Source organism: Oncorhynchus clarkii, chromosome 17 (genome assembly GCF_045791955.1).
Source record: "Oncorhynchus clarkii lewisi isolate Uvic-CL-2024 chromosome 17, UVic_Ocla_1.0, whole genome shotgun sequence".
Taxonomy (NCBI): domain Eukaryota; kingdom Metazoa; phylum Chordata; class Actinopteri; order Salmoniformes; family Salmonidae; genus Oncorhynchus; species Oncorhynchus clarkii.
The window spans coordinates 76168919-76194505 of record NC_092163.1 but is presented as its reverse complement, the minus strand read 5'-3'; the positions used below and the strand labels follow the sequence as shown (position 1 = coordinate 76194505).

Sequence of the window (25587 nt, the reverse complement as noted above, 5' to 3'; positions counted from 1 at the left end):
TTTTTGGAAAGATTTTTCTTCTCCCATTAAGAGTGGAATACAAACACATATAAGGAATAAGATATTAAGAAGACAAAGACAAGTGTTCACCTGGTACTCGCTGAGGAAGCCTCCTCTCCTCCTGGCTGTTCCCGGTCCCTGCTCCATACTGGGTAGTGGGGTGGGGGGTGGGCCGTCAGTGGCTGCTGCGTACTTAGCCTTCAGGCTGTACTGCTGGGCTGGCGTTAGACTAGACATCTCTGGTAACCCTCCTCTTGCCCCTCCTACACCACGGCAGGGTCCTCCTCTGCAGCTGGTCTCAGAGGGGAGGGGGTCACCTCCTCCCTGGTCAGATCCCAGGAACCCTGCTGGAAATGTAAAAAAATAAACATGGTGGAAATATAATGCTTATAAACGATCAAAATAACGAGAGTCCCACACTCCATATATAAACTCCTAGTCATTTATTGGGTATTTACCAACGTTTCAGCATCACTGTGTCTTCTTCACACAAACCAACTATGCTCCAGCTCATGTTTGTTTTTATTCAAATAGAATGCTTACACACATTTTACTGTAAAACCAATTGTATTGTAATACTTTCACAAACATTATAAATACGACTTCGGAGAGCATTTTTGTTGTTGTCCCTAAATACATTTAGGTTATTATCATGGCAATTAATTTGCCATGGAACATGTTAGAATTACAAACAGCATGTTTTATTTTTGTGTCAAATGTCTGTTAGGGGACCCACCTCCTCCTCCTCCTCCCCCAGCTCCCCCTCCTCCTAGCTGGGAGACCTCGCTGGAGCGTCGGCTGGAGAGGTAGGGGGAAACCATGGAAGAACGACGGCTCACTGTGTAGGCCGAGCTCATGCTGCTGGTGCCACTCCCCCTCCGGTCACTGATAGGACAGACCATGCCAGAGGATCCACCCCCCAGCTCGTGATTGGACAGTTCCATGACTCGGCGGTTGGAGAGGAGGGGCGAGGGAGAACACATCCCTCCCATCATCTCCCCTGGACCACCTGGAGGAACAGAGCAGGACTAGAACCATCATGTTAACAGTCTAGAGGTGGCACAGACAATACTACAACAGGGAAGAGAGCTATAATTATTTTAAAGTTAATATTATTGTTGTGTAATCTAGTGACACGTGTAAGATATGATCTTATCTTCATACTGATTTTATCACAATGAGAATAATTTGTTTAATTTAAATTTAATTTAAACTCTTCAAAGGATGATCAAGACGAAAATATGCATATTTGATCTAAAATCAAGTCAAATGTCTTCAGTTCAGTACCTGGCAGTTCCTTCCTATCTGTCAGTCAAGGGTCTTCAGTCCAGTACCTGGCAGTTCCTTCCTATCTGTCAGTCAAGGGTCTTCAGTCCAGTACCTGGCAGTTCCTTCCTATCTGTCAGTCAAATGTCTTCAGTCCGGTACCTGGCAGTTCCTTCCTATTTGTCAGTCAAATGTCTTCAGTCCAGTACCTGGCAGTTCCTTCCTATCTGTCAGTCAAATGTCTTCAGTCCAGTACCTGGCAGTTCCTTCCTATCTGTCAGTCAAGGGTCTTCAGTCCAGTACCTGGCAGTTCCTTCCTATCTGTCAGTCAAGGGTCTTCAGTCCAGTACCTGGCAGTTCCTTCCTATCTGTCAGTCAAATGTCTTCAGTCCAGTACATGGCAGTTCCTTCCTATCTGTCAGTCAAATGTCTTCAGTCCAGTACCTGGCAGTTCTTTCCTATCTGTCAGTGAAATGTCTTCAGTCCAGTACCTGGCAGTTCCTTCCTATCTGTCAGTCAAGGGTCTTCAGTCCAGTACCTGGCAGTTCCTTCCTATCTGTCAGTCAAATGTCTTCAGTCCAGTACCTGGCAGTTCCTTCCTATCTGTCAGTCAAATGTCTTCAGTCCAGTACCTGGCAGTTCCTTCCTATCTGTCAGTCAAATGTCTTCAGTCCAGTACCTGGCAGTTCCTTCCTATCTGTCAGTCAAGGGTCTTCAGTCCAGTACCTGGCAGTTCCTTCCTATCTGTCAGTCAAGGGTCTTCAGTCCAGTACCTGGCAGTTCCTTCCTATCTGTCAGTCAAGGGTCTTCAGTCCGGTACCTGGCAGTTCCTTCCTATCTGTCAGTCAAATGTCTTTAGTCCAGTACCTGGCAGTTCCTTCCTATCTGTCAGTCAAATGTCTTCAGTCCAGTACCTGGCAGTTCCTTCCTATCTGTCAGTCAAGGGTCTTCAGTCCAGTACCTGGCAGTTCCTTCCTATCTGTCAGTCAAATGTCTTCAGTCCAGTACCTGGCAGTTCCTTCCTATCTGTCAGTCAAGGGTCTTCAGTCCGGTACCTGGCAGTTCCTTCCTATCTGTCAGTCAAGGGTCTTCAGTCCAGTACCTGGCAGTTCCTTCCTATCTGTCAGTCAAGGGTCTTCAGTCCAGTACCTGGCAGTTCCTTCCTATCTGTCAGTCAAGGGTCTTCAGTCTAGTACCTGGCAGTTCCTTCCTATCTGTCAGTCAAGGGTCTTCAGTCCAGTACCTGGCAGTTCCTTCCTATCTGTCAGTCAAGGGTCTTCAGTCCGGTACCTGGCAGTTCCTTCCTATCTGTCAGTCAAGGGTCTTCAGTCCAGTACCTGGCAGTTCCTTCCTATCTGTCAGTCAAGGGTCTTCAGTCCAGTACCTGGCAGTTCCTTCCTATCTGTCAGTCAAGGGTCTTCAGTCCAGTACCTGGCAGTTCCTTCCTATCTGTCAGTCAAGGGTCTTCAGTCCAGTACCTGGCAGTTCCTTCCTATCTGTCAGTCAAGGGTCTTCAGTCCAGTACCTGGCAGTTCCTTCCTATCTGTCAGTCAAGGGTCTTCAGTCCAGTACCTGGCAGTTCCTTCCTATCTGTCAGTCAAATGTCTTCAGTCCGGTACCTGGCAGTTCCTTCCTATCTGTCAGTCAAGTTTAATACCTGTGAGTGCAGGCAGCTTGTTCCCCACACCACAGCATCCGGGCGGAGTTGGTCTTCTGACCTGTTTCAGCTTCTCTATCTTCAGGTTCTCTAGTCTCTTCAGGGCATGTGCTGACATGCCCCCCATCCCTGCCCCTGAGCACCCCGCCTCGCAGCCTCCTCCTGCCCCTCCGTCCTCCAGAGCGGTCAGGTCCTCCAGACTGCCAGCTGCATTCAGGTTCATCTCCACACCGCTGTCATTGTTGTTGGCGCTCCCCAGTGGAGAGCGCTCGCTACTGCAGGAAGACTGGCCACCCGGGCTGGGCTGAGACTTCTGGAAGACGGGAGAAAAGAGAGAGAGAGAGAGAGATACGAGAGAGAGAGAGAGAGCGAGAGAGAGCGAGAGAGAGAGAGAGAGAGAGAGAGAGAGAGAGAGAGAGAGAGAGAGAGAGAGAGAGAGAGAGAGAGAGAGAGAGAGAGAGAGACAGAGACAGAGACAGAGACAGAGACAGAGACAGAGAGAAACAACATGTCACTTAAAACCCCAATCCACACGTTTTACTGTCAAAAACAGCCCCACCACTTGTTTTTCTATTACGGCTGAGGGATGGGGCTAGAGAAATGTAACCACTCTCAAATTCATAGACTCATAGAATCCACAAAATCAACATGAAACCATATTCAAAGGAATACATTGTTTATTTACAAAGACATGGACTCTCCAGTCTAAACTCACCAGAGTGCTCTCAGGTGCCAGCAGTTTGCAGTCCTCCCTGTGCCTAGCCTCTTCTTTCTCCAGCAGCAGTTCACCACGCTGTCCACCAGGTGTCAGTGATGAGCCTGGCTGCCGAGGCCCAGTGTCTCCTCTATGCTTCTTGGTGATGTGAGCCTCAGGGCCGTGGACAGTCTTCACGTGCTTCCGCAGAGAGCTGGGGTCTGTGTAGCGCTTAGTACACCCAGAGATCTTACACACGTAAGGCTTCTGCAGAGGGACAGGAGGACACAACACAGCACACATGATGACACACGTCAGATGTTTTTTTTAATTTTTTAAGTGATTTCTTAGGCCATCTGTTTTTTCAAATGGTATTTCAGAAAACATTAGATACATCTGTGAGATAAATTATAGATATTGATGTTATTCATATTTTATTCATATTTTGTAAATTGATTTAACCTTTATTTAACTAGGCAAGTCAGTTAAGAATAAATTGTGCGCCGCCCTGCAGGACTCCCAATCACGGCCGAGTGTAATTTAGTCTGGATACTGATAGATTATTCACTAGTTATTCATAACACAATTTAAATCTATAATTTGAGTGAACTTGAAGCAGGTGAGGAGTTAGTTAGTGTGATTGATTTACAGCGTGTACCTCGTTGGAGTGTGTACGGTTCTGGTGCTTGGCTCTGTCTGAGGCGTTGGAGAAGGCTTTGTTGCAGCCCTCGTGTTCACAGACGTATGGTTTCTCCCCCGTATGAGACCTCAGGTGGGTCTTCAGGTTCTCCAGGCGAGAGTAGGCCTTATTACAGCCCTCAAACTGAAACAACAGGCATCTCATTACAGACCTCAAACTGAAACAACAGAGAGTCGAGAGCCATGCATCCTCCGAAACACAACCCAACCTAGCCGCACTGCTTCTTGACACAAGGCACATCCAACCCAGCCGCACCAATGTGTCGGAGGAAACACAGTACACCTGGTCAGCGTGGACTACGTCCGGCCCGCCACAGGAGTCGCTGGTGCGCGATGAGACAAGGATATCCCTACCGGCCAAACCCTCCCTAACCTGGACGACACTGGGCCAATTGTGCGTCGCCCCATGAGCCTCCTGGTTGCGGTCTGCTTGAACCTAGAATCTCGAGCTAGCACAGAATCACAGCTAGCACTGCGATGCAGTGCCTTAAACCACTGAGCCACCCGGGAGGCCCGATCATCACATTCTTTTGGAGGGATTGGAAACCCAAATTGGTCTACACGGACAAGTTCTGGCCTGGTTTAGATCTTATCCGTCGGAAAGATATCAGTTTGTCTCTGTAGATGGTTTGTCCTCTGAAAAATCAACTGTAAATTGCAGTGTTCCTCAAGGCTCCATTTTAGGACCACAATTGTTTTCACTATATATTTTACCTCTTGGTGACATAATGTTAACTTTCACTGCTATGCAGACGACACACAGCTGTAAATTTCGATGAAACATGGTGAAGCCCCAAAATTGCACTCCCTGGAAGTCTGTGTTTCAGACATAAGGAAGTGGATGGCAGCAAATGTTCTACTTTTAAACTTGGATAAAACAGAGATGCTAGTTCTTGGTCCCAAGAAACAAAGAGATCTTCTGTTGAATCTGACAATTAATCTTAATGGTTGTACAGTCGTCTCAAATAAAACTGTGAAGGACCTCGGCGTTACTCTGGACCCTGATCTCTCTTTTGACAAACATATCAAGACTGTTTCAAGGACAGTTTTTTTCCATCTACGTAACATTGCAAAAATCTGAAACTTTCTGTCCAAAAATGATGCAGAAAAATTCATCCATGCTTTTGTCACTTCTAGGTTAGACTACTGCAATGCTCTACTTTCCGGATACCCGGATAAAGCACTAAATAAACTTCAGTTAGTGCTTAACACGGCTGCTAGAATCTTGCCTCTCTACACTGGCTTCCTGTTAAGCCTAGGGCTGATTTCAAGGTTTTACTGCTAACCTACAAAGCATTACAGGGGCTTGCTCCTACCTATCTCTCTGATTTGGTCCTGCCGTACATACCTATACATATGCTACGGTCACAAGACGCAGGCCTCCTTACTGTCCCTAGAATTACAAAGCAAACAGCTGAAGGCAGGGCTTTCTCATATAGAGCTCCATTTTTATGGAATGGTCTGCCTATCCATGTGAGAGACGCAGATTCGGTCTCGAACTTTAAGTCTTTCTTGAAGAATCATCTCTTCAGTAGGTCCTATGATTGAGTGTAGTCTGGCCCAGGAGTATGAAGGTGAACGGAAAGGCACTGGAGCAACGAACCACCCTTGCTGTCTCTGCCTGGCCGGTTCCCCTCTCTCCACAGGGATTCTCTGCTCAAACCCTATTACAGGGGCTGAGTCACTGGCTTACTGGTGCTCTTTCATGCCGTCCCTAGGAGGGGTGCGTCACTTGAGTGGGTTAAGTCACTGACGTGATCTTCCTGTCCGGGTTCGCGTCCCCCCCCCCCTTCTCCTGTCTTATCTGGTGTCCTGTGTGAATTGAAGTATTCTCTCTCTCTCTCTCTCTCTCTCTCTCTCTCTCTCTCTCTCTCTCTCTCTCTCTCTCTCTCTCTCTCTCTCTCTCTCTCTCTCTCTCTCTCTCTCTCTCTCTCTCTCTCTCTCCTCTCTCCCTCTCTCCCTCTCTCCCTCTCTCTCTCTGGACGTGCTACCTTGTCCCAGACCTGCTGTTTTCAACTCTCTAGAGACAGCAGGAGCGGTAGAGATACTCTGAATGATCGGCTATGATCGTGCCGACTTGCTGCACCATCTACAACCACTGTGATTATTATTATCTGACCATGATGGTCATCTATGAACATTTTAACATCTTGGCCATGTTCTGTTATAATCTCCACCCGGCACAGCCAGAAGAGAATTGGCCACTCCTCATAGCCTGGTTCCTCTCTAGGTTTCTTCCTAGGTTCTGGCCTTTCTAGGGAGTTTTTCCTAGCCACCGTGCTTCTACAGCTGCATTGCTTGCTGTTTAGGGCTTTAGGCTGGGATTCTGTACAGCACTTTGTGACATCAGCTGATGTAAGAAGAGCTTTATAAATAAATGTGATTGATTGATCTCATTGCACTACTCAAACTGAAACAACAGGGATCTTATTACATACAGCCTTCCATCTGAAACAACAGGGATCTTATTACATACAGCCTTCCATCTGAAACAACAGGGATCTTATTACATACAGCCTTCCATCTGAAACAACAGGGATCTTATTACATACAGCCTTCCATCTGAAACAACAGGGATCTTATTACATACAGCCTTCCATCTGAAACAACAGGGATCTTATTACATACAGCCTTCCATCTGAAACAACAGGGATCTTATTACATACAGCCTTCCATCTGAAACAACAGGGATCTTATTACATGCAGCCTTCCATCTGAAACAACAGGGATCTTATTACATACAGCCTTCCATCTGAAACAACAGGGATCTTATTACATACAGCCTTCCATCTGAAACAACAGGGATCTTATTACATACAGCCGTCCATCTGAAACAACAGGGATCTTATTACATACAGCCTTCCATCTGAAACAACAGGGATCTTATTACATACAGCCTTCCATCTGAAACAACAGGGATCTTATTACATACAGCCTTCCATCTGAAACAACAGGGATCTTATAACAAACAGCCTTCCATCTGAAACAACAGGGATATTATTACATACAGCCTTCTATCTGAAACAACAGGGATCGTATTACATACAGCCGTCCATCTGAAACAACAGGGATCTTATTACATACAGCCTTCCATCTGAAACAACAGGGATCTTATTACATACAGCCTTCCATCTGAAACAACAGGGATCTTATTACATACAGCCTTCCATCTGAAACAACAGGGATCTTATTACATACAGCCTTCCATCTGAAACAACAGGGATCTTATTACATACAGCCTTCCATCTGAAACAACAGGGATCTTATTACATACAGCCGTCCATCTGAAACAACAGGGATCGTATTACATACAGCCTTCCATCTGAAACAACAGGGATAGTATTACATACAGCCTTCCATCTGAAACAACAGGGATCTTATTACATACAGCCTTCCATCTGAAACAACAGGGATCGTATTACATACAGCCGTCCATCTGAAACAACAGGGATCTTATTACATACAGCCTTCCATCTGAAACAACAGGGATCTTATTACATACAGCCTTCCATCTGAAACAACAGGGATCTTATAACAAACAGCCTTCCATCTGAAACAACAGGGATCTTATTACATACAGCCTTCCATCTGAAACAACAGGGATCGTATTACATACAGCCGTCCATCTGAAACAACAGGGATCTTATTACATACAGCCTTCCATCTGAAACAACAGGGATCTTATTACATACAGCCTTCCATCTGAAACAACAGGGATCTTATTACATACAGCCTTCCATCTGAAACAACAGGGATCGTATTACACTCCTCAAACTGAAACAGATTCACAATGTTTTATATCACCCATCAAATTGAAACACATGTACAAACAAACATTATGTACAAACATACATTATGTAGACTGAAAGCCAACATCTGATTCAATCAGTGTCAGGTAGAGAATCATCATGAAAGCCACATACATGCACTGTGAGTAAACTACCTGTACTGTACCCCTCTCTCTCTCTCAAACTGATCTTTGAAATGTCATTATTTGATGATTTAAAAATGTGATTCTAAACTGAATTCAAATTCATTTAACAATTAATTTCAAAGGTCGGTTTGAGAGAGAGAGAGAGAGAGAGAGAGAGAGAGAGAGAGAGAGAGAGAGAGAGACCAGGCTACAGTAAGTAGCATACTCACAGTACACTTATGTGGTTTCTCTCCTGTGTGCCTACGCATGTGAACCACCAGCATGTACTGGGCTTTGAATGGTCTCTGCTCCCTGGAACACTCCTGCCAGTGGCACACAAACTCCTTCTTCTCTCCGTGGATGTGCTCATTGTTGATGTGCTGTGGAAGAGAGAGATATGTTAATGCCATGTCAAGAGTGTTCAGTCTTTACCAGGATGCTGTGTTATGTGTTCTCTAGACTAACTACTCTAGACTGAGAGTTAGAGAGCACTCCCCTAAACTGAGAGATAGAGACCACTACTCTAGACTGAGAGATAGAGACCACTACTCTAGACTGAGAGATAGAGACCACTCCCCTAAACTGAGAGATAGAGAGCACTACTCTAGACTGAGAGTTAGAGACCACTACTCTAGACTGAGAGTTAGAGACCACTGCTCTAGACTGAGTGTTAGAGACCACTACTCTAGACTGAGAGTTAGAGAGCACTCCCCTAAACTGAGAGATAGAGACCACTACTCTAGACTGAGAGTTAGAGACCACTACTCTAGACTGAGAGTTAGAGACCACTCCCCTAGACTGAGAGTTAGAGACCACTACTCTAGACTGAGAGTTAGAGACCACTACTCTAGACTGAGAGTTAGAGACCACTCCCCTAAACTGAGAGATAGAGACCACTACTCTAGACTGAGAGTTAGAGACCACTACTCTAGACTGAGAGTTAGAGACCACTCCCCTAGACTGAGTGTTAGAGACCACTACCCTAGACTGAGAGTTAGAGACCATCACTCTAGACTGAGAGTTAGAGACCACTACCCTAGACTGGAGTTAGAGACCACTACTCTAGACTGAGTGTTAGAGACCACTACCCTAGACTGGAGTTAGAGACCACTACTCTAGACTGAGTGTTAGAGACCACTACTCTAGACTAAGAGTAGAGATTGTTACTCTAGACTGAGATTAGAGACTGTTACTCTAGACTGAGAGTTAGAGACCACTACACTAGACTGAGAGTTAAAGACCACTACACTAGACTGAGAGTTAGAGACCACTACTCTAGACTGAGAGTTAGAGACCACGACTCTAGACTGAGAGTTAGATACCACTACTCTAGACTGAGAGTTAGAGACCACTACTCTAGACTGAGAGTAGAGACTGTTACTCTAGACTGAGAGTTAAAGACCACTACACTAGACTGAGAGTTAGAGACCACTACTCTAGGCTGAGAGTTAGAGACCACTACTCTAGACTGAGAGTTAGAGACCACTACTCTAGACTAAGAGTCAGAGACCACTACTCTAGACTGAGAGTTAGAGACCGTTACTCTAGACTGAGAGTAGAGACCACTACTCTAGACTGAGAGTTAGAGACCGTTACTCTAGACTGAGAGTAGAGACCACTACACTAGACTGAGAGTTAGAGACCACTACTCTAGACTAAGAGTCAGAGACCACTACTCTAGACTGAGAGTTAGAGACCGTTACTCTAGACTGAGAGTAGAGACCACTACACTAGACTGAGAGATAGAGACCACAAGTCTAGACTGAGAGTTAGAGACCACTACTCTAGACTAAGAGTCAGAGACCACTACTCTAGACTGAGAGTTAGAGACCATTACTCTAGACTGACAGTAGAGACCACTACACTAGACTGAGAGATAGAGACCACAAGTCTAGACTGAGAGTTAAAGACCACTACTCTAGACTGAGAGTTAGAGACCACTACTCTAGACTGAAAGTTGTCCCTATTCACGTGCACTAGCTTTTCCTGTCCCTATTCACGTGCACTAGCTTTTCCTGTCCCTATTCACGTGCACTAGCTTCTGCTGTCCCTATTCACATGCACTAGCTGCTTCTGTCCCTAATCACGTGCACTAGCTCCTCCTGTCCTTAATCACGTGCACGAGCTCATCCTGTCCCTATTCACATGCACGAGCTTCTCCTGTCCCTATTCACATGCACTAGCCTCTGCTGTCCTCATTCACGTGCATTAGCTGCTCCTGTCCCTAATGTACTCACGTGCACTAGCTGCTCCTGTCCCTAATGTACACACGTGCAATAACTGCTCCGGTCTCTAATGTACTCACGTGCACTAGCTGCTCCTGTCCCTAACGTACTCACGTGCACTAGCTGCTCCTGCCTCTACTTTACTCACGTGCACTAGCTGCTCCTGTCCCTAATGTACTCACGGCACTAGCTGCTCCTGTCCCTAACATACTCACGTGCACTAGCTGCTCCTGTCCCTAACGTACTCACGTGCACTAGCTGCTCCTGTCCCTAACGTACTCACGTGCACTAGCTTCTCCTGTCCCTAACGTACTCACGTGCACTAGCTGCTCCTGCCCCTAACGTACTCACGTGCACTAGCTGCTCCTGCCTCTAATTTACTCACGTGCGCTAGCTGCTCCTGTCCCTAATGTACTCACGGCACTAGCTGCTCCTATCCCTAACGTACTCACGTGCACTAGCTGCTCCTGCGTGTCAAACTCCTTGCTGCAGCTCTCCCAGTGGCAGTTGGTCTCATAGATGACCTCTGGCTCCGGTTTCTCCTCCCTATCCAGATCCTCCCGGCAGTCCAGCAGACCCAGCAGAGGATCCTGGGTACAGGTCAAGAGGTCAGGGTTCAACAACACCAGGACGTTCATGGTACTCACATGGCATTACATCAAGTAATGTATGGGTAGCAGTTGTTAAAACACCATAACACACACACGCACACAAACACACACACACACACACACACACACACACACACACACACACACACACACACACACACACACACACACACACAGACACCATCTCTGTCTCTCACAATGACCATCTCTCACACAGAAATCGTTAGCAATATTATACTATGTTTAAAGTTGTGATTGAGTGTTGAGTATGTAGTGTTGTTATGTGTGTGTTATGTGTGGTTGAGGGTGTGTGTTTGTGTGTGTCTGAGTGTGTAGTGTTACCCGTGGTTGTGTGTGGTGTGTAATTTGTTACCTGTGTGCCAGTGGAAGAAGGGCTGTCTCCCTCGGATCTCTCCTCCAGACACTTAATATTGATCCCATCCATCACATTGCCCAGTCCGGGTTCTGTCTTCAGCTACACAGCAACACAGACCAAGTCAGAATTACACTCTGTCACATCCATGGTACGTTAGAATGGCTGGTAAACACCATCACACTGGCCTGCAACGCCTCTCTCTACAGCTACACACCAACAAAAACATGTCAAGACTACTCAACTTACAGACCGTAGTTGTTTTAGAATGTCTTTCTGTTTCTCTGTACGACTTGTCTTTATCAGGTGGAGCCCGTAGCAGGTGTCTCAAGACAATCATAAATATTCTTACATGTCCATGTTTGGGTGGGTGGAGTCGGGGGTTGTGTGGGGGTATTCTGGTAGGAGGGGCGTGGCAGGGTCCTGGCGTGCATCCACCGTACATTGAGCCTTGTTGTCTGGACTGGTAGTTCATGGAGTTGGAGAGACCCATAGACGGACTGCCATGCAGGAGACAAGACATATGGCTATTATAAACAGATCACAGTTACTGATAAACATTCAACTGAATGGGGGAATGATTATAAACAATTGAATCCTCTTGATGTCTATGGATATAACACTGCCCACGTAGAATACAGCTGATGATACTTGATGAATTTCCAGATGACTCACATTTCAATACAAAGTGACTATGAAGCCAAAGAGTATGTCTATTATTGACTTCTATTGTGTTCCAGTTCTATAGGAAATGTTCTGGAGATCTGACCTCATGGCAACAACAGACTGTTGGGTCTGTAGTACAGTACAGTACAGTATAGTACAGTATAGTACAGCACAGTACAGCACAGTATAGTACAGTATAGCACAGTACAGTATAGCACAGTACAGTATAGTATAGCACAGTACAGTATAGTACAGTATAGCACAGTACAGTACAGTATAGCACAGTACAGTACAGTACAGTATAGTACAGTATAGCCCAGTACAGTACAGTACAGTATAGCACAGTACAGCACAGTACAGCACAGTACAGTACAGTATAGTACAGTATAGCACAGTACAGTATAGTATAGCACAGTACAGCACAGTACAGTACAGTATAGTACAGTATAGCACAGTACAGTATAGTACAGTATAGCACAGTACAGTATTGTACAGTATAGTATAGTACAGCACAGTATAGTACAACAAAGTACAGTACAGTATAGTACAGTATTGCATATTACAGTATAGTACAGTATTGTATAGTACAGTATAGTACAGTATAGTACAGTACAGTATAGTATAGTACAGTATTGTATAGTACAGTATAGCACAGTATTGTACAGTACAGAATTGTATAGTACAGTATAGTGCATCAGAGTATAGTACAGTATAGTACAGTATAGTGTACTATAGTTTAGTATAGTGTAAGGCTCTAACCTCATGGCACCAACAGACATACAGTGCCTTGCGAAAGTATTCGGCCCCCTTGAACTTTGCAACCTTTTGCCACATTTCAGGCTTCAAACATAAAGATATAAAACTGTATTTTTTTGTGAAGAATCAACAACAAGTGGGACACAATCATGAAGTGGAACGACATTTATTGGATATTTCAAACTTTTTTAACAAATCAAAAACTGAAAAATTGGGCGTGCAAAATTATTCAGCCCCTTTACTTTCAGTGCAGCAAACTCTCTCCAGAAGTTCAGTGAGGATCTCTGAATGATCCAATGTTGACCTAAATGACTAATGATGATAAATACAATCCACCTGTGTGTAATCAAGTCTCCGTATAAATGCACCTGCACTGTGATAGTCTCAGAGGTCCGTTAAAAGCGCAGAGAGCATCATGAAGAACAAGGAACACACCAGGCAGGTCCGAGATACTGTTGTGAAGAAGTTTAAAGCCGGATTTGGATACAAAAAGATTTCCCAAGCTTTAAACATCACAAGGAGCACTGTGCAAGCGATAATATTGAAATGGAAGGAGTATCAGACCACTGCAAATCTACCAAGACCTGGCCGTCCCTCTAAACTTTCAGCTCATACAAGGAGAAGACTGATCAGAGATGCAGCCAAGAGGCCCATGATCACTCTGGATGAACTGCAGAGATCTACAGCTGAGGTGGGAGACTCTGTCCATAGGACAACAATCAGTCGTATATTGCACAAATCTGGCCTTTATGGAAGAGTGGCAAGAAGAAAGCCATTTCTTAAAGATATCCATAAAAAGTGTTGTTTAAAGTTTGCCACAAGCCACCTGGGAGACACACCAAACATGTGGAAGAAGGTGCTCTGGTCAGATGAAACCAAAATTGAACTTTTTGGCAACAATGCAAAACGTTATGTTTGGTGTAAAAGCAACACAGCTGAACACACCATCCCCACTGTCAAACATGGTGGTGGCAGCATCATGGTTTGGGCCTGCTTTTCTTCAGCAGAGACAGGGAAGATGGTTAAAATTGATGGGAAGATGGATGGAGCCAAATACAGGACCATTCTGGAAGAAAACCTGATGGAGTCTGCAAAAGACTTGAGACTGGGACGGAGATTTGTCTTCCAACAAGACAATGATCCAAAACATAAAGCAAAATCTACAATGGAATGGTTCAAAAATAAACATATCCAGGTGTTAGAATGGCCAAGTCAAAGTCCAGACCTGAATCCAATTGAGTATCTGTGGAAAGAACTGAAAACTGCTGTTCACAAATGCTCTCCATCCAACCTCACTGAGCTCGAGCTGTTTTGCAAGGAGGAATGGGAAAAAAATGTCAGTCTCTCGATGTGCAAAACTGATAGAGACATACCCCAAGCGACTTACAGCTGTAATCGCAGCAAAAGGTGGCGCTACAAAGTATTAACTTAAGGGGGCTGAATAGTGCAGTATAATATAGTATAGTACAGTATAGCACAGTATAGTAAGGTACAGTATAATATAGTATAGTACAGTATAGTACAGTATAGTACGGTATAGTACACTATAGTATAGTATAGTGTACTATAGTTTAGTATATTACAGTATAGTGTACTATAGTTTAGTATAGTGTAAGGCTCTAACCTCATAGCACCAACAGACAGATGTCCATAGGAGGAGCCTCCATTTGGTCCACATCGTGAGTTGACAAATGCCACCAGTGAGTTAGGAGAGGTCCTGATGACCGTGTGGAGGTCCATGCTGGCGTCAGACAGAGGAGAGATGGACAGAGCACGCTTCTTACTCAGCTTCAGCATGGAGCGAGGCGTGGAGAACCGCGAACCTGAGGAAGAGAAAGGAGGGAGAGGGGTTGGGGGTAGAAAGGAGCAAGAAGGGGGGAGAGAGAGGAGTGGGGGATTGGGGGAAACAGGGGAAAGGAGGGAGAGGGGTTGGGGGTAGAAAGGAGCAAGAAGGGGGGAGAGAGAGGAGTGGGGGATTGGGGAAAAAAACAGGGGAAAGGAGGGAGAGGGGTTGGGGGTAGAAAGGAGCAAGAAGGGGGGAGAGAGAGGAGTGAAGGATTGGGGGAAACAGGGGAAAGGAGGGAGAGGGGTTGGGGGTAGAACGGAGCAAGAAGTGGGAAAGAGAAAGGAGTGGGGGATTGGGGGTTTGGGGGGAGACAGGAGAAAGAAGCCAGGAGGGGGGAGAGAGGGGGTTGGGGAGTGGGGAACAGGGAGAGGGTAGAGAGGGGGAGGGACAGGTAGCAGAGAGAACGGAAAACATTTTTAAACCAAATTTACAAGTCCAGGTTAGTCCCTCCCCGTTTCAGTCGTTTTTCTTCCATTTGGTGCCTAATGAACACCATGTTATTTTCTTACCGCCTCCCATGTGGTCTGATCCGTGGCCGTGGGGGAAGCCATAGTGGGATGACATGAGGTTGTTCTGACAGTAGGGGGAGCTGTTTCCACCTGGACAAACACACAGAAGGAGAATAATCACATTATTACTGGCTTTAGGACATGGCCGTTCTGACTGCTTAAGGGACATGGCCGTTCTGACTACTTTAGGACATGGCCGCTCTGACTACTTTAGGGACATGGCCGTTCTGACTACTTTAGGATATGGCCATTCTGACTACTTTAGGACATGGCCATTCTGACTACTTTAGGACATGGCCATTCTGACTACTTTAGGACATGGCCATTCTGACTACTTTAAGACATAGCCATTCTGACTACTTTAGGACATGGCCATTCTGACTACTTTAGGACATGGCCATTCTGACTACTTTAGGACATGGCCATTCTGACTGCTGTAGGACATGGCCATTCTGACTGCTGTAGGACATGGCCATTCTGACTACTTTAGGACATGGCCATTCTGACTGCTGTAGGACATGGCCATTCTGACTGCTGTAGGACATGGCCATTCTGACTACTTTAGGACATGGCCATTCTGACTACTTTAGGACATGGCCATTCTGACTACTTTAGGACATGGCCATTCTGACTACTTTAGGACATGGCCATTCTGACTGCTGTAGGACATGGCCATTCTGACTACTTTAGGACATGGCCATTCTGACTACTTTAGGACATGGCCATTCTGACTACTTTAGGGACATGGCAATTCTTTCTTTCTCTCTCTCGGAGGGCCTGAGCCCTAGGACCATGCCTCAGGACTACCTGGCCTGATGACTCCTTGTTGTCCCCAGTCCTGTGGAATCCTGACCTGTTCACCGGATGTGCTACCTGTCCCAGACCTGCTGTTATCAACTCTCTAGAGACAGCAGGAGAGGTAGAGATACTCTGAATGATCGGCTATGAAAAGCCAACTGACATTTACTCCAAAGGGGCTGACCTGTTGCACCCTCTACAACCACTGTGATTATTATTATTTGACCCTGCTGGTCATCTATGAACATTTGAACATCTTGGCCATGTTCTGTTATAATCTCCACCCGGCACAGCCAGAAGAGGACTATCCACCCCACATAGCCTGGTTCCTCTCTAGGTTTCTTCCTAGGTTTTGGCCTTTCTAGGGAGTTTTTCCTAGCCACCGTGCTTCTACACCTGCATTGCTTGCTGTTTGGGGTTTTAGGATGGGTTTCTGTACAGCACTTTGAGATATCAGCTGATGTAAAAAGGGCTTTATAAATACATTTGATTGATTGATTGATTTTAGTGACTAACATTGATGTTTAATATGAGGATGTCAATATGTATTTGTTGTCAATGTTTTCGGTGGCAGTTGTGAAAAAAGTCAATAGCTGGACGAGTTGTAAGTAATTGAAAATAATGCCATTGATTGTTGATTAGATGCATTTTTCATTAATTAGTCTGTTTTCTCTTAAACCAAATGGGCCATCTATTAGAAACTCCTGGACAATATGGACACAGATATAATAAATTAATACTATATATGAATTTAAAAAAATAAGTTATTTAAGTATAAATTACAAAACCGACAATAGATTTGCCATAGATTTTCTGTTAATTACCAAAATTCCTGAAGATTTTGGTAACTTTGGTAATTTACCGGTAGCTCTGCAACCATGGGATTAATAAAGGACTGGCTCACCATCGGAGAACTGATTCATGCCACGGTGTCCCATCATGCTGTGCAGTGGGGGGGCCAGAGGAGGCCGCATGTACTGGTCCATGGGGTTGACCCCAGAGTTAGGGTTGGTCCTGGGATTAGGGGTCATGGGGTTAGGGGTCATAGGGTTGTACATGTTCCTGCAGTCCAGAGGCTGGCCGTTGTGGAGTGGAGCACGGAGCGATGACACATCACTGTAAGGTGACCTTCCTGATGGAGTAAGACTAGACAAGCAGACAGACACACAGACACACAGAGACATACAGTACACAGACACACAGAGAAATACAGTATATAGACACACAGAGACACACAGAGACACACAGTATATAGACACACAGAGACACACAGATACATACAGTATATAGACACAGAGACATACAGTATATAGACACACAGAGACATACAGTATATAGACACACAGAGACACACAGTACAGACACACAGAGACATACAGTATATAGACACACAGAGACACACAGATACATACAGTATACAGACACACAGAGACACACAGTATATAGACACACAGAGACACACACAGACACACATAGACATACAGTATACAGACACACAGAGACACACAGTATACAGACACACAGTATACAGACACACATAGCGACACACAGAGACACACAGAGACATACAGTACACAGACACACAGAGACACACAGTATATAGACACACAGCGACACACAGAGACATACAGTATACAGACACACAGAGACACACAGTATATAGACACACAGAGACACACACATACACACAGTATACAGACACACAGAGACACAGACACAAACAGTATACAGACACACAGACACACAGTATACAGACACACAGAGACACAGAGAGACATACATAGACACACAGATACAAACAGAGACACACCGATACACACAGATACACACAGAGACACACAGATACACACAGAGACATGCAGAGACACACAGAGACAAACAGAGACACACAGAGACACACAGAGACACACAGCGAGATAAAGATATCAGGACCAGACAGTGCAGTTATACAACCAACTACGAGAGAGGGAGAGGGCTAGAGAGAGAGTTAGAGGGATAGATAGAGAGAGGGACAGAGAGAGGTAGAGAGAGGGTGAAAGAGATAGAGGGAGAGAGGAGAGTGGGAGGTTACCCTGCACTCAGTCAGACAGAGAGGAGAGAGGGAGGTTACCCTGCACTCAGTCAGACAGAGAGTGAGAGGGATAGAGAGAGAGTTAGAGGGATAGATATAGAGAGGGACAGAGAGAGGCAGAGAGAGGGTGAAAGAGATAGAGGGAGGTTACCCTGCACTCAGTCAGACAGAGAGGGAGAGAGGGAGGTTACCCTGCACTCAGTCAGACAGAGAGTGAGAGGGATAGAGAGAGAGTTAGAGGGATAGATAGAGAGAGGGACAGAGAGGGACAGAGAGAGGCAGAGAGAGGGTGAAAGAGATAGAGGGAGGTTACCCTGCACTCAGTCAGACAGAGAGGGAGAGAGGGAGGTAGCCCTGCACTCAGTCAGACAGAGAGGAGAGAGGGAGGTTACCCTGCACTCAGTCAGACAGAGAGGGAGTGAAAGGGACAAATGGGGAGGGAGACAGAGAGAGTGACATTGACCTCATCCCGTCAGTAGAGGATGCCTGGTTATTCTTTAAAAGTAACTTCCTCACCATCTTAAATAAGCATACCCCATTCAAAAAATGTAGATACAGGAACAGATACAGCCCTTGGTTCTCTCCAGGCCTGACTGCCCTCGACCAGCACAAAAACATCCTATGGCGTTCTGCATTAGCATCGAGCAGCCCCCGTGATATGCAACTTTTCAGGGAAGTTAGGAACAAATATACACAGGCAGTTAGGACAGCTAAGGTTAGCTTTTTCAAGCAGAAATGTACATCATGAAGCACAAACTCAAAAAAGTTTGGGGACAAATCCATGGAGAATAAGAGCATCTCCTCCCAGCTGCCCACTGCACCGAGGCTAGGAAACACTGTTACTACCGATAAAGCCACTATAATTGAGAATTTCAATAAGCATTTTTCTACGGCTGGCCATGCTTTCCACCTGGCTATCCCTACCCCGGTCAACTACCCGGCACCCCCCACAGCAATTCACCCAAGCCTCCCCCATTTCTCCTTTACCCAAATCCAGACAGCTGATGTTCTGAAAGAGCTGCAAAATCTGGACCACTACAAATCAGCTGACTTGGGCCCTCTCTTTCTAAAACGATCTGCCAAAATTGTTGCAACACCTATTACTAGCCTGTTCAACCTCTCTTTCGTGTCGTCTGAGATTCACAAAGATTGGAAGGCTGCCGCGGTCATCCCCCTCTTCAAAGGGGGGGACACTCTAGACCCAAACTGCTACAGATCTATATCTATCCTACCCTGTCTTACTAAGATCTTCGAAAGCCAAGTCAACAAACAGATTACCGACCATTTCGAATTCCACCGTACCTTCTCCGCTATGCAATCTGGTTTCCGAGCTGGTCATTGGTGCACCTCAGCCACGCTCAAGGTCCTAAACGACATCATAACAGCCATCAATAAGGGACATTACTGTGCAACCGTATTCAACGACCTGGCCAAGGCTTTCGACTCTGTCAATCACCACTTTCTTATCGACAGACTCAACAGCCATGGTTTCTCAAATGATTGCCTCGCCTGGTTCACCAACTACTTCTCTGATAGAGTTCAGTGTGTCAAATCGGAGGGCCTATTGTCCGGACCTCTGCCAGTCTCTATGGGGGTGCCACAGGGTTCAATTCTCGGGCCGACTCTCTGTATACATCAATGATGTCGCTCTTGCTGCTGGTGATTCTCTGATCCACCTCTACGCAAACAACACCATTCTGTATACTTCTGGCCCTTCTTTGGACACTGTGTTAACTAACCTCCAGATGAGCTTCAATGCCATATAACTCTCCTTCCGTGGCCTCCAACTGCTCTTAAACGCAAGTAAAACTAAATTCAACCGATCGCTGCCCGCACCTGCCCGCCGGTCCAGCATCACTACTCTGGACGGTTCTGACTCAAAATATGTGGACAACTACAAATACCTAGGTGTATGGTTAGACTGTAAACTCTCCTTCCAGACTCACATTAAACATCTCCAATCCAAAATTAAATCGAGAATCGGCTTCCTATTTCGCAAAAAATTATCCTTCACTCATGCTGCCAAGCATACCCTCGTAAAACTGACCATCCTACCGATCCTCGACTTCGGCGATGTCATTTACAAAATAGCCTCCAACACTCTACTCAACAAATTGGATGCAGTCTATCACAGTGCCATCCGTTTTGTCACCAAAGCCCCATATACTACCCACCACTGCGACCTGTACTCTCTCGTTGGCTGGCCCTCGCTTCATACTCGTCGCCAAACACACTGACTCCAGGTCATCTACAAGTCTCTGCTAGGTAAAGCCGCCGCCTTATCTCAGCTCACTGGTCACTATAGCAGCACCCACACGTAGCACGCGCTCCAGCAGGTATATCTCACTGGTCACCCCCAAAGCCAATTGTCTCCTTTGGCCGCCTTTCCTTCCAGTTCTCTGCTGCCAATGACTGGAACGAACTGCAAAAATCACTGAAGCTGGAGACTCATATCTCCCTCAATAGCTTTAAGCACCAGCTGTCAGAGCATCTCACAGATCACTGCGCCTGTACATAGCCCATCTGTAAATAGCCCATCCAACTACCTCATCCTCGTACTGTATTTATTTATTTATCTTTCTCCTTTGCACCCCAGTATCTCTACCTGCACATTCATCTTCTGCACATACTACCATTCCAGTTTTTCTATTGTATTATTGACTGTTTGTTTGTTTTACTCCATGTGTAACTCTGTGTTGTTGTATGTGTCGAACTGCTTTGCTTTAACTTGACCAGGTTGCAATTGTAAACGAGAACTTGTTCTCAACTTGCCTACCTGGTTAAATAAAGGTGTTCTCAACTTGCCTACCTGGTTAAATAAAGGTGTTCTCAACTTGCCTACCTGGTTAAATAAAGGTGTTCTCAACTTGCCTACCTGGTTAAATAAAGGTGTTCTCAACTTGCCTACCTGGTTAAATAAAGGTGTTCTCAACTTGCCTACCTGGTTAAATAAAGGTGTTCTCAACTTGCCTACCTGGTTAAATAAAGGTGTTCTCAACTTGCCTACCTGGTTAAATAAAGGTGTTCTCTACTAGCCTACCTGGTTAAATAAAGGTGTTCTCAACTTGCCTACCTGGTTAAATAAAGGTGTTCTCAACTTGCCTACCTGGTTAAATAAAGGTGTTCTCAACTTGCCTACCTGGTTAAATAAAGGTGTTCTCTACTAGCCTACCTGGTTAAATAAAGGTGTTCTCAACTTGCCTACCTGGTTAAATAAAGGTGTTCTCAACTTGCCTACCTGGTTAAATAAAGGTGTTCTCAACTTGCCTACCTGGTTAAATAAAGGTGTTCTCTACTAGCCTACCTGGTTAAATAAAGGTGTTCTCAACTTGCCTACCTGGTTAAATAAAGGTGTTCTCAACTTGCCTACCTGGTTAAATAAAGGTGTTCTCAACTTGCCTACCTGGTTAAATAAAGGTGTTCTCAACTTGCCTACCTGGTTAAATAAAGGTGTTCTCAACTAGCCTACCTGGTTAAATAAAGGTGTTCTCAACTAGCCTACCTGGTTAAATAAATGTGTTCTCAACTTGCCTACCTGGTTAAATAAAGGTGTTCTCAACTTGCCTACCTGGTTAAATAAAGGTGTTCTCAACTTGCCTACCTGGTTAAATAAAGGTGTTCTCTACTAGCCTACCTGGTTAAATAAAGGTGTTCTCAACTTGCCTACCTGGTTAAATAAAGGTGTTCTCAACTTGCCTACCTGGTTAAATAAAGGTGTTCTCAACTTGCCTACCTGGTTAAATAAAGGTGTTCTCAACTAGCCTACCTGGTTAAATAAAGGTGTTCTCTACTAGCCTACCTGGTTAAATAAAGGTGTTCTCAACTAGCCTACCTGGTTAAATAAAGGTGTTCTCAACTTGCCTACCTGGTTAAATAAAGGTGTTCTCAACTTGCCTACCTGGTTAAATAAAGGTGTTCTCAACTAGCCTACCTGGTTAAATAAAGGTGTTCTCAACTAGCCTACCTGGTTAAATAAATGTGTTCTCAACTTGCCTACCTGGTTAAATAAAGGTGTTCTCAACTTGCCTACCTGGTTAAATAAAGGTGTTCTCAACTTGCCTACCTGGTTAAATAAAGGTGTTCTCTACTAGCCTACCTGGTTAAATAAAGGTGTTCTCAACTTGCCTACCTGGTTAAATAAAGGTGTTCTCAACTTGCCTACCTGGTTAAATAAAGGTGTTCTCAACTTGCCTACCTGGTTAAATAAAGGTGTTCTCAACTAGCCTACCTGGTTAAATAAAGGTGTTCTCTACTAGCCTACCTGGTTAAATAAAGGTGTTCTCAACTTGCCTACCTGGTTAAATAAAGGTGTTCTCAACTAGCCTACCTGGTTAAATAAAGGTGTTCTCAACTAGCCTACCTGGTTAAATAAAGGTGTTCTCAACTTGCCTACCTGGTTAAATAAAGGTGTTCTCAACTTGCCTACCTGGTTAAATAAAGGTGTTCTCTACTAGCCTACCTGGTTAAATAAAGGTGTTCTCAACTAGCCTACCTGGTTAAATAAAGGTGTTCTCAACTAGCCTACCTGGTTAAATAAATGTGTTCTCAACTGGCCTACCTGGTTAAATAAAGGTGTTCTCAACTTGCCTACCTGGTTAAATAAAGGTGTTCTCAACTTGCCTACCTGGTTAAATAAAGGTGTTCTCAACTAGCCTACCTGGTTAAATAAAGGTGTTCTCAACTTGCCTACCTGGTTAAATAAAGGTGTTCTCAACTAGCCTACCTGGTTAAATAAAGGTGTTCTCAACTTGCCTACCTGGTTAAATAAAGGTGTTCTCAACTTGCCTACCTGGTTAAATAAAGGTGTTCTCTACTAGCCTACCTGGTTAAATAAAGGTGTTCTCAACTAGCCTACCTGGTTAAATAAAGGTGTTCTCAACTAGCCTACCTGGTTAAATAAATGTGTTCTCAACTGGCCTACCTGGTTAAATAAAGGTGTTCTCAACTTGCCTACCTGGTTAAATAAAGGTGTTCTCAACTTGCCTACCTGGTTAAATAAAGGTGTTCTCAACTAGCCTACCTGGTTAAATAAAGGTGTTCTCAACTTGCCTACCTGGTTAAATAAAGGTGTTCTCAACTTGCCTACCTGGTTAAATAAAGGTGTTCTCAACTAGCCTACCTGGTTAAATAAAGGTGTTCTCAACTAGTCTACCTGGTTAAATAAAGGTGAAATAAATAAAACAATTAAAAAGATGCAGAGAGAAACAGAGGAAGAGACGGATAGTTTAACAACTACTTCTGAACAGTAAACAGCATGTTGGTTGCCTATCCAGCACAGGATTTCATCGCTTCTGCGCTTTTCATTCACCAGCAGGTGGCGCTGCACTCTTATTCAGAGTAATGTTGTTATAGAGCCATAGACACTAACTGTTTTTTCATTTAGAAACTGAACAGACCAGGGAAGCCTAGTGGCAATGTTCTCATACATTTAACGTTTACTCTCTCTCTCCTCTATCTCTCTCTGTCTAGCTCTCTCTCTTGCTCTCTTTCTCCCTCTTTGTCTCTCACTCTCTCTCTCCCTCCCTATCTCTATCTCCCTCTGCACTCTTCCCCCTCTCCTTCTCTCTCTCAATTCAATTCAAGGGCTTTATTGGCATGGGAAACATGTGTTAACATTGCCAAAGCAAGTGAGGTAGATAATATATAAAGTGAATATATAAAGTGAAAAACAATAAAAATTAACAGTAAACATTACACATAGAGAAGTTTCAAAACAATAAAGACATTACAAATGTCATATTATATATATACAGTGTTTTAACAATGTACAAATGGTTAAAGGACACAAGATAAAATAAATAAGCATAAATATGGGTTGTATTTACAATGGTGTTTGTTCTTCACTGGTTGCCCTTTTCTCGTGGCAACAGGTCACAAATCTTGCTGCTGTGATGGCACACTGTGGAATTTCACCCAGTAGATATGGGAGTTTTTCAAAATTGGATTTGTTTTCTCTCTCTCTCTCTCTCTCTCTCTCTCTCCCTGCCTCCCCCCTCTCTCTCTCTCCCTGCCCCCCCTCTCTCTGCCTCTCTTTCTCCCCCCTCTCTCGCTCCCTCTCTCCCTCTCTCTCACTCTCTCTCTTCATTCATCCCTGTACCTTCTAAGTCTCCCTTTCAGCTCTCTAATTCTTTCTCTACGATGTGTATTCCTCCACGCAGGAGCTTAGGCTGCTCCTCTCTGTCTAATCTACTATGGTGGGTTTCCCCCTCCGTCTCTCTCTCTCCCTCCTCTCTCTCTCTCTCTCTCTCTCTCTCTCTCTCTCTCTTTATCCTGTCTTTCTCACCCCCTCCTCTCTCTCTGCCTATCTCTCTCCCCTTTCTCTCACTCTCTTTCCCTCCCTCAATTCTTTCACATTTCTCCCTCTGTTATTCTCACCCCATCTCCCTTCATTCCCCTTTCCTTCTCTCTCCCTATCTCTCTCACCCCCCCCCCCCCCCCCCCCCTTCCCTCTCTCCCTCCCTCTAGCAGGGTAACCTGAGCAGAGTACAGGCGGGCGGTAGGGCGGGCAGTCATGCAGAGCTCAGCCGGGTCTGGCTGGCCTGTAATTAGCAGCTGTCAGAGAGAGAGAGAGAGAGAGAGAGAGACTGCCTCGCCCGCTCACCTCGCAACCTGGGTGGTATAGGGGGAGAGGAGGGGGAGGAAGGGGGAGGAGAGAGGGAGGGGGAGGAAAGAGGGGCAGAGCTCAGCTAACTCTCTCCACAACAATTGCTCCAGGACCTGGCCTTTTAGGCTTTTAGCTACTCTGAAAATGCTGGTTGTCTCTGGACTAGACAAGTCATCAAATCATTTTTTATTGGGTTTGGAGAGACAAGAATGAATCATTCATGTCTGTCTGTTAGTGTCTTTATAGTATTTTGTGACAGACTGTTCAAAAAAGAATTTAACATGATATTCCAACAGGTAGGAGAGAAGGAGTGGTTGTTGTTGTTGTTGTTGTGTTGTCTTACCCTCTGGGCGGCTGGTTGGGTGTAGACTCATAATGATACAGCCTCTGATGTGGCTGCATGTCCACTGGCATTGGGGCTCTGCTCGGTTACAGGGCAGGACAAGACAGCCAGCAGCCTCTACGCCCTGAGGAGAGAAACACAATAAGAAGCACCGTTAGGAGACAGAACCACAATAAGAACTATTAGAATTCAGAATTAGAACCACCGTAAGGAAAACCGATAGGAAACACAATAAGAACTATTAGAATTTAGAATTAGAACCACCGTAAGGAAAACCGATAGGAAACACAATAAGAACTATTAGAATTTAGAATTAGAACCCCCGTAAGGAAAACCGATAGGAAACACAATAAGAACTATTAGAATTCAGAATTAGAACCACCGTAAGGAAAACCGATAGGAAACACAATAAGAACTATTAGAATTCAGAATTAGAACCACCGTAAGGAAAACCGATAGGAAACACAATAAGAACTATTAGAATTCAGAATTAGAACCACCGTAAGGAAAACCGATAGGAAACACAATAAGAACTATTCGAATTCAGAATTAGAAC

The 25587-nt window shown here is 44.9% G+C and overlaps 1 protein-coding gene across 1 annotated transcript in view; it reads right to left on the bottom strand.

Annotated features, from left to right (window-relative positions):
• Positions 1–25114, bottom strand: part of LOC139369934 (zinc finger protein GLI1-like) — a 39718-nt gene extending 14604 nt beyond the window's left edge. Inside the window, exons 1-13 of the mRNA XM_071109217.1 lie at positions 25032–25114; positions 16918–17159; positions 15216–15305; positions 14485–14683; positions 11791–11938; positions 11439–11540; positions 10907–11044; positions 8460–8609; positions 4276–4440; positions 3639–3884; positions 2924–3236; positions 737–1000; positions 91–344 (exon numbers count right to left, since the gene is read on the bottom strand). Coding sequence (XP_070965318.1) covers positions 91–344; positions 737–1000; positions 2924–3236; positions 3639–3884; positions 4276–4440; positions 8460–8609; positions 10907–11044; positions 11439–11540; positions 11791–11938; positions 14485–14683; positions 15216–15305; positions 16918–17159; positions 25032–25102 — 2382 coding nt within the window. The 5' untranslated portion in view covers positions 25103–25114. The remainder of the gene's footprint in view (positions 1–90; positions 345–736; positions 1001–2923; positions 3237–3638; positions 3885–4275; positions 4441–8459; positions 8610–10906; positions 11045–11438; positions 11541–11790; positions 11939–14484; positions 14684–15215; positions 15306–16917; positions 17160–25031) is intronic.
• Between the last annotated feature and the right edge of the window lie 473 nt (positions 25115–25587).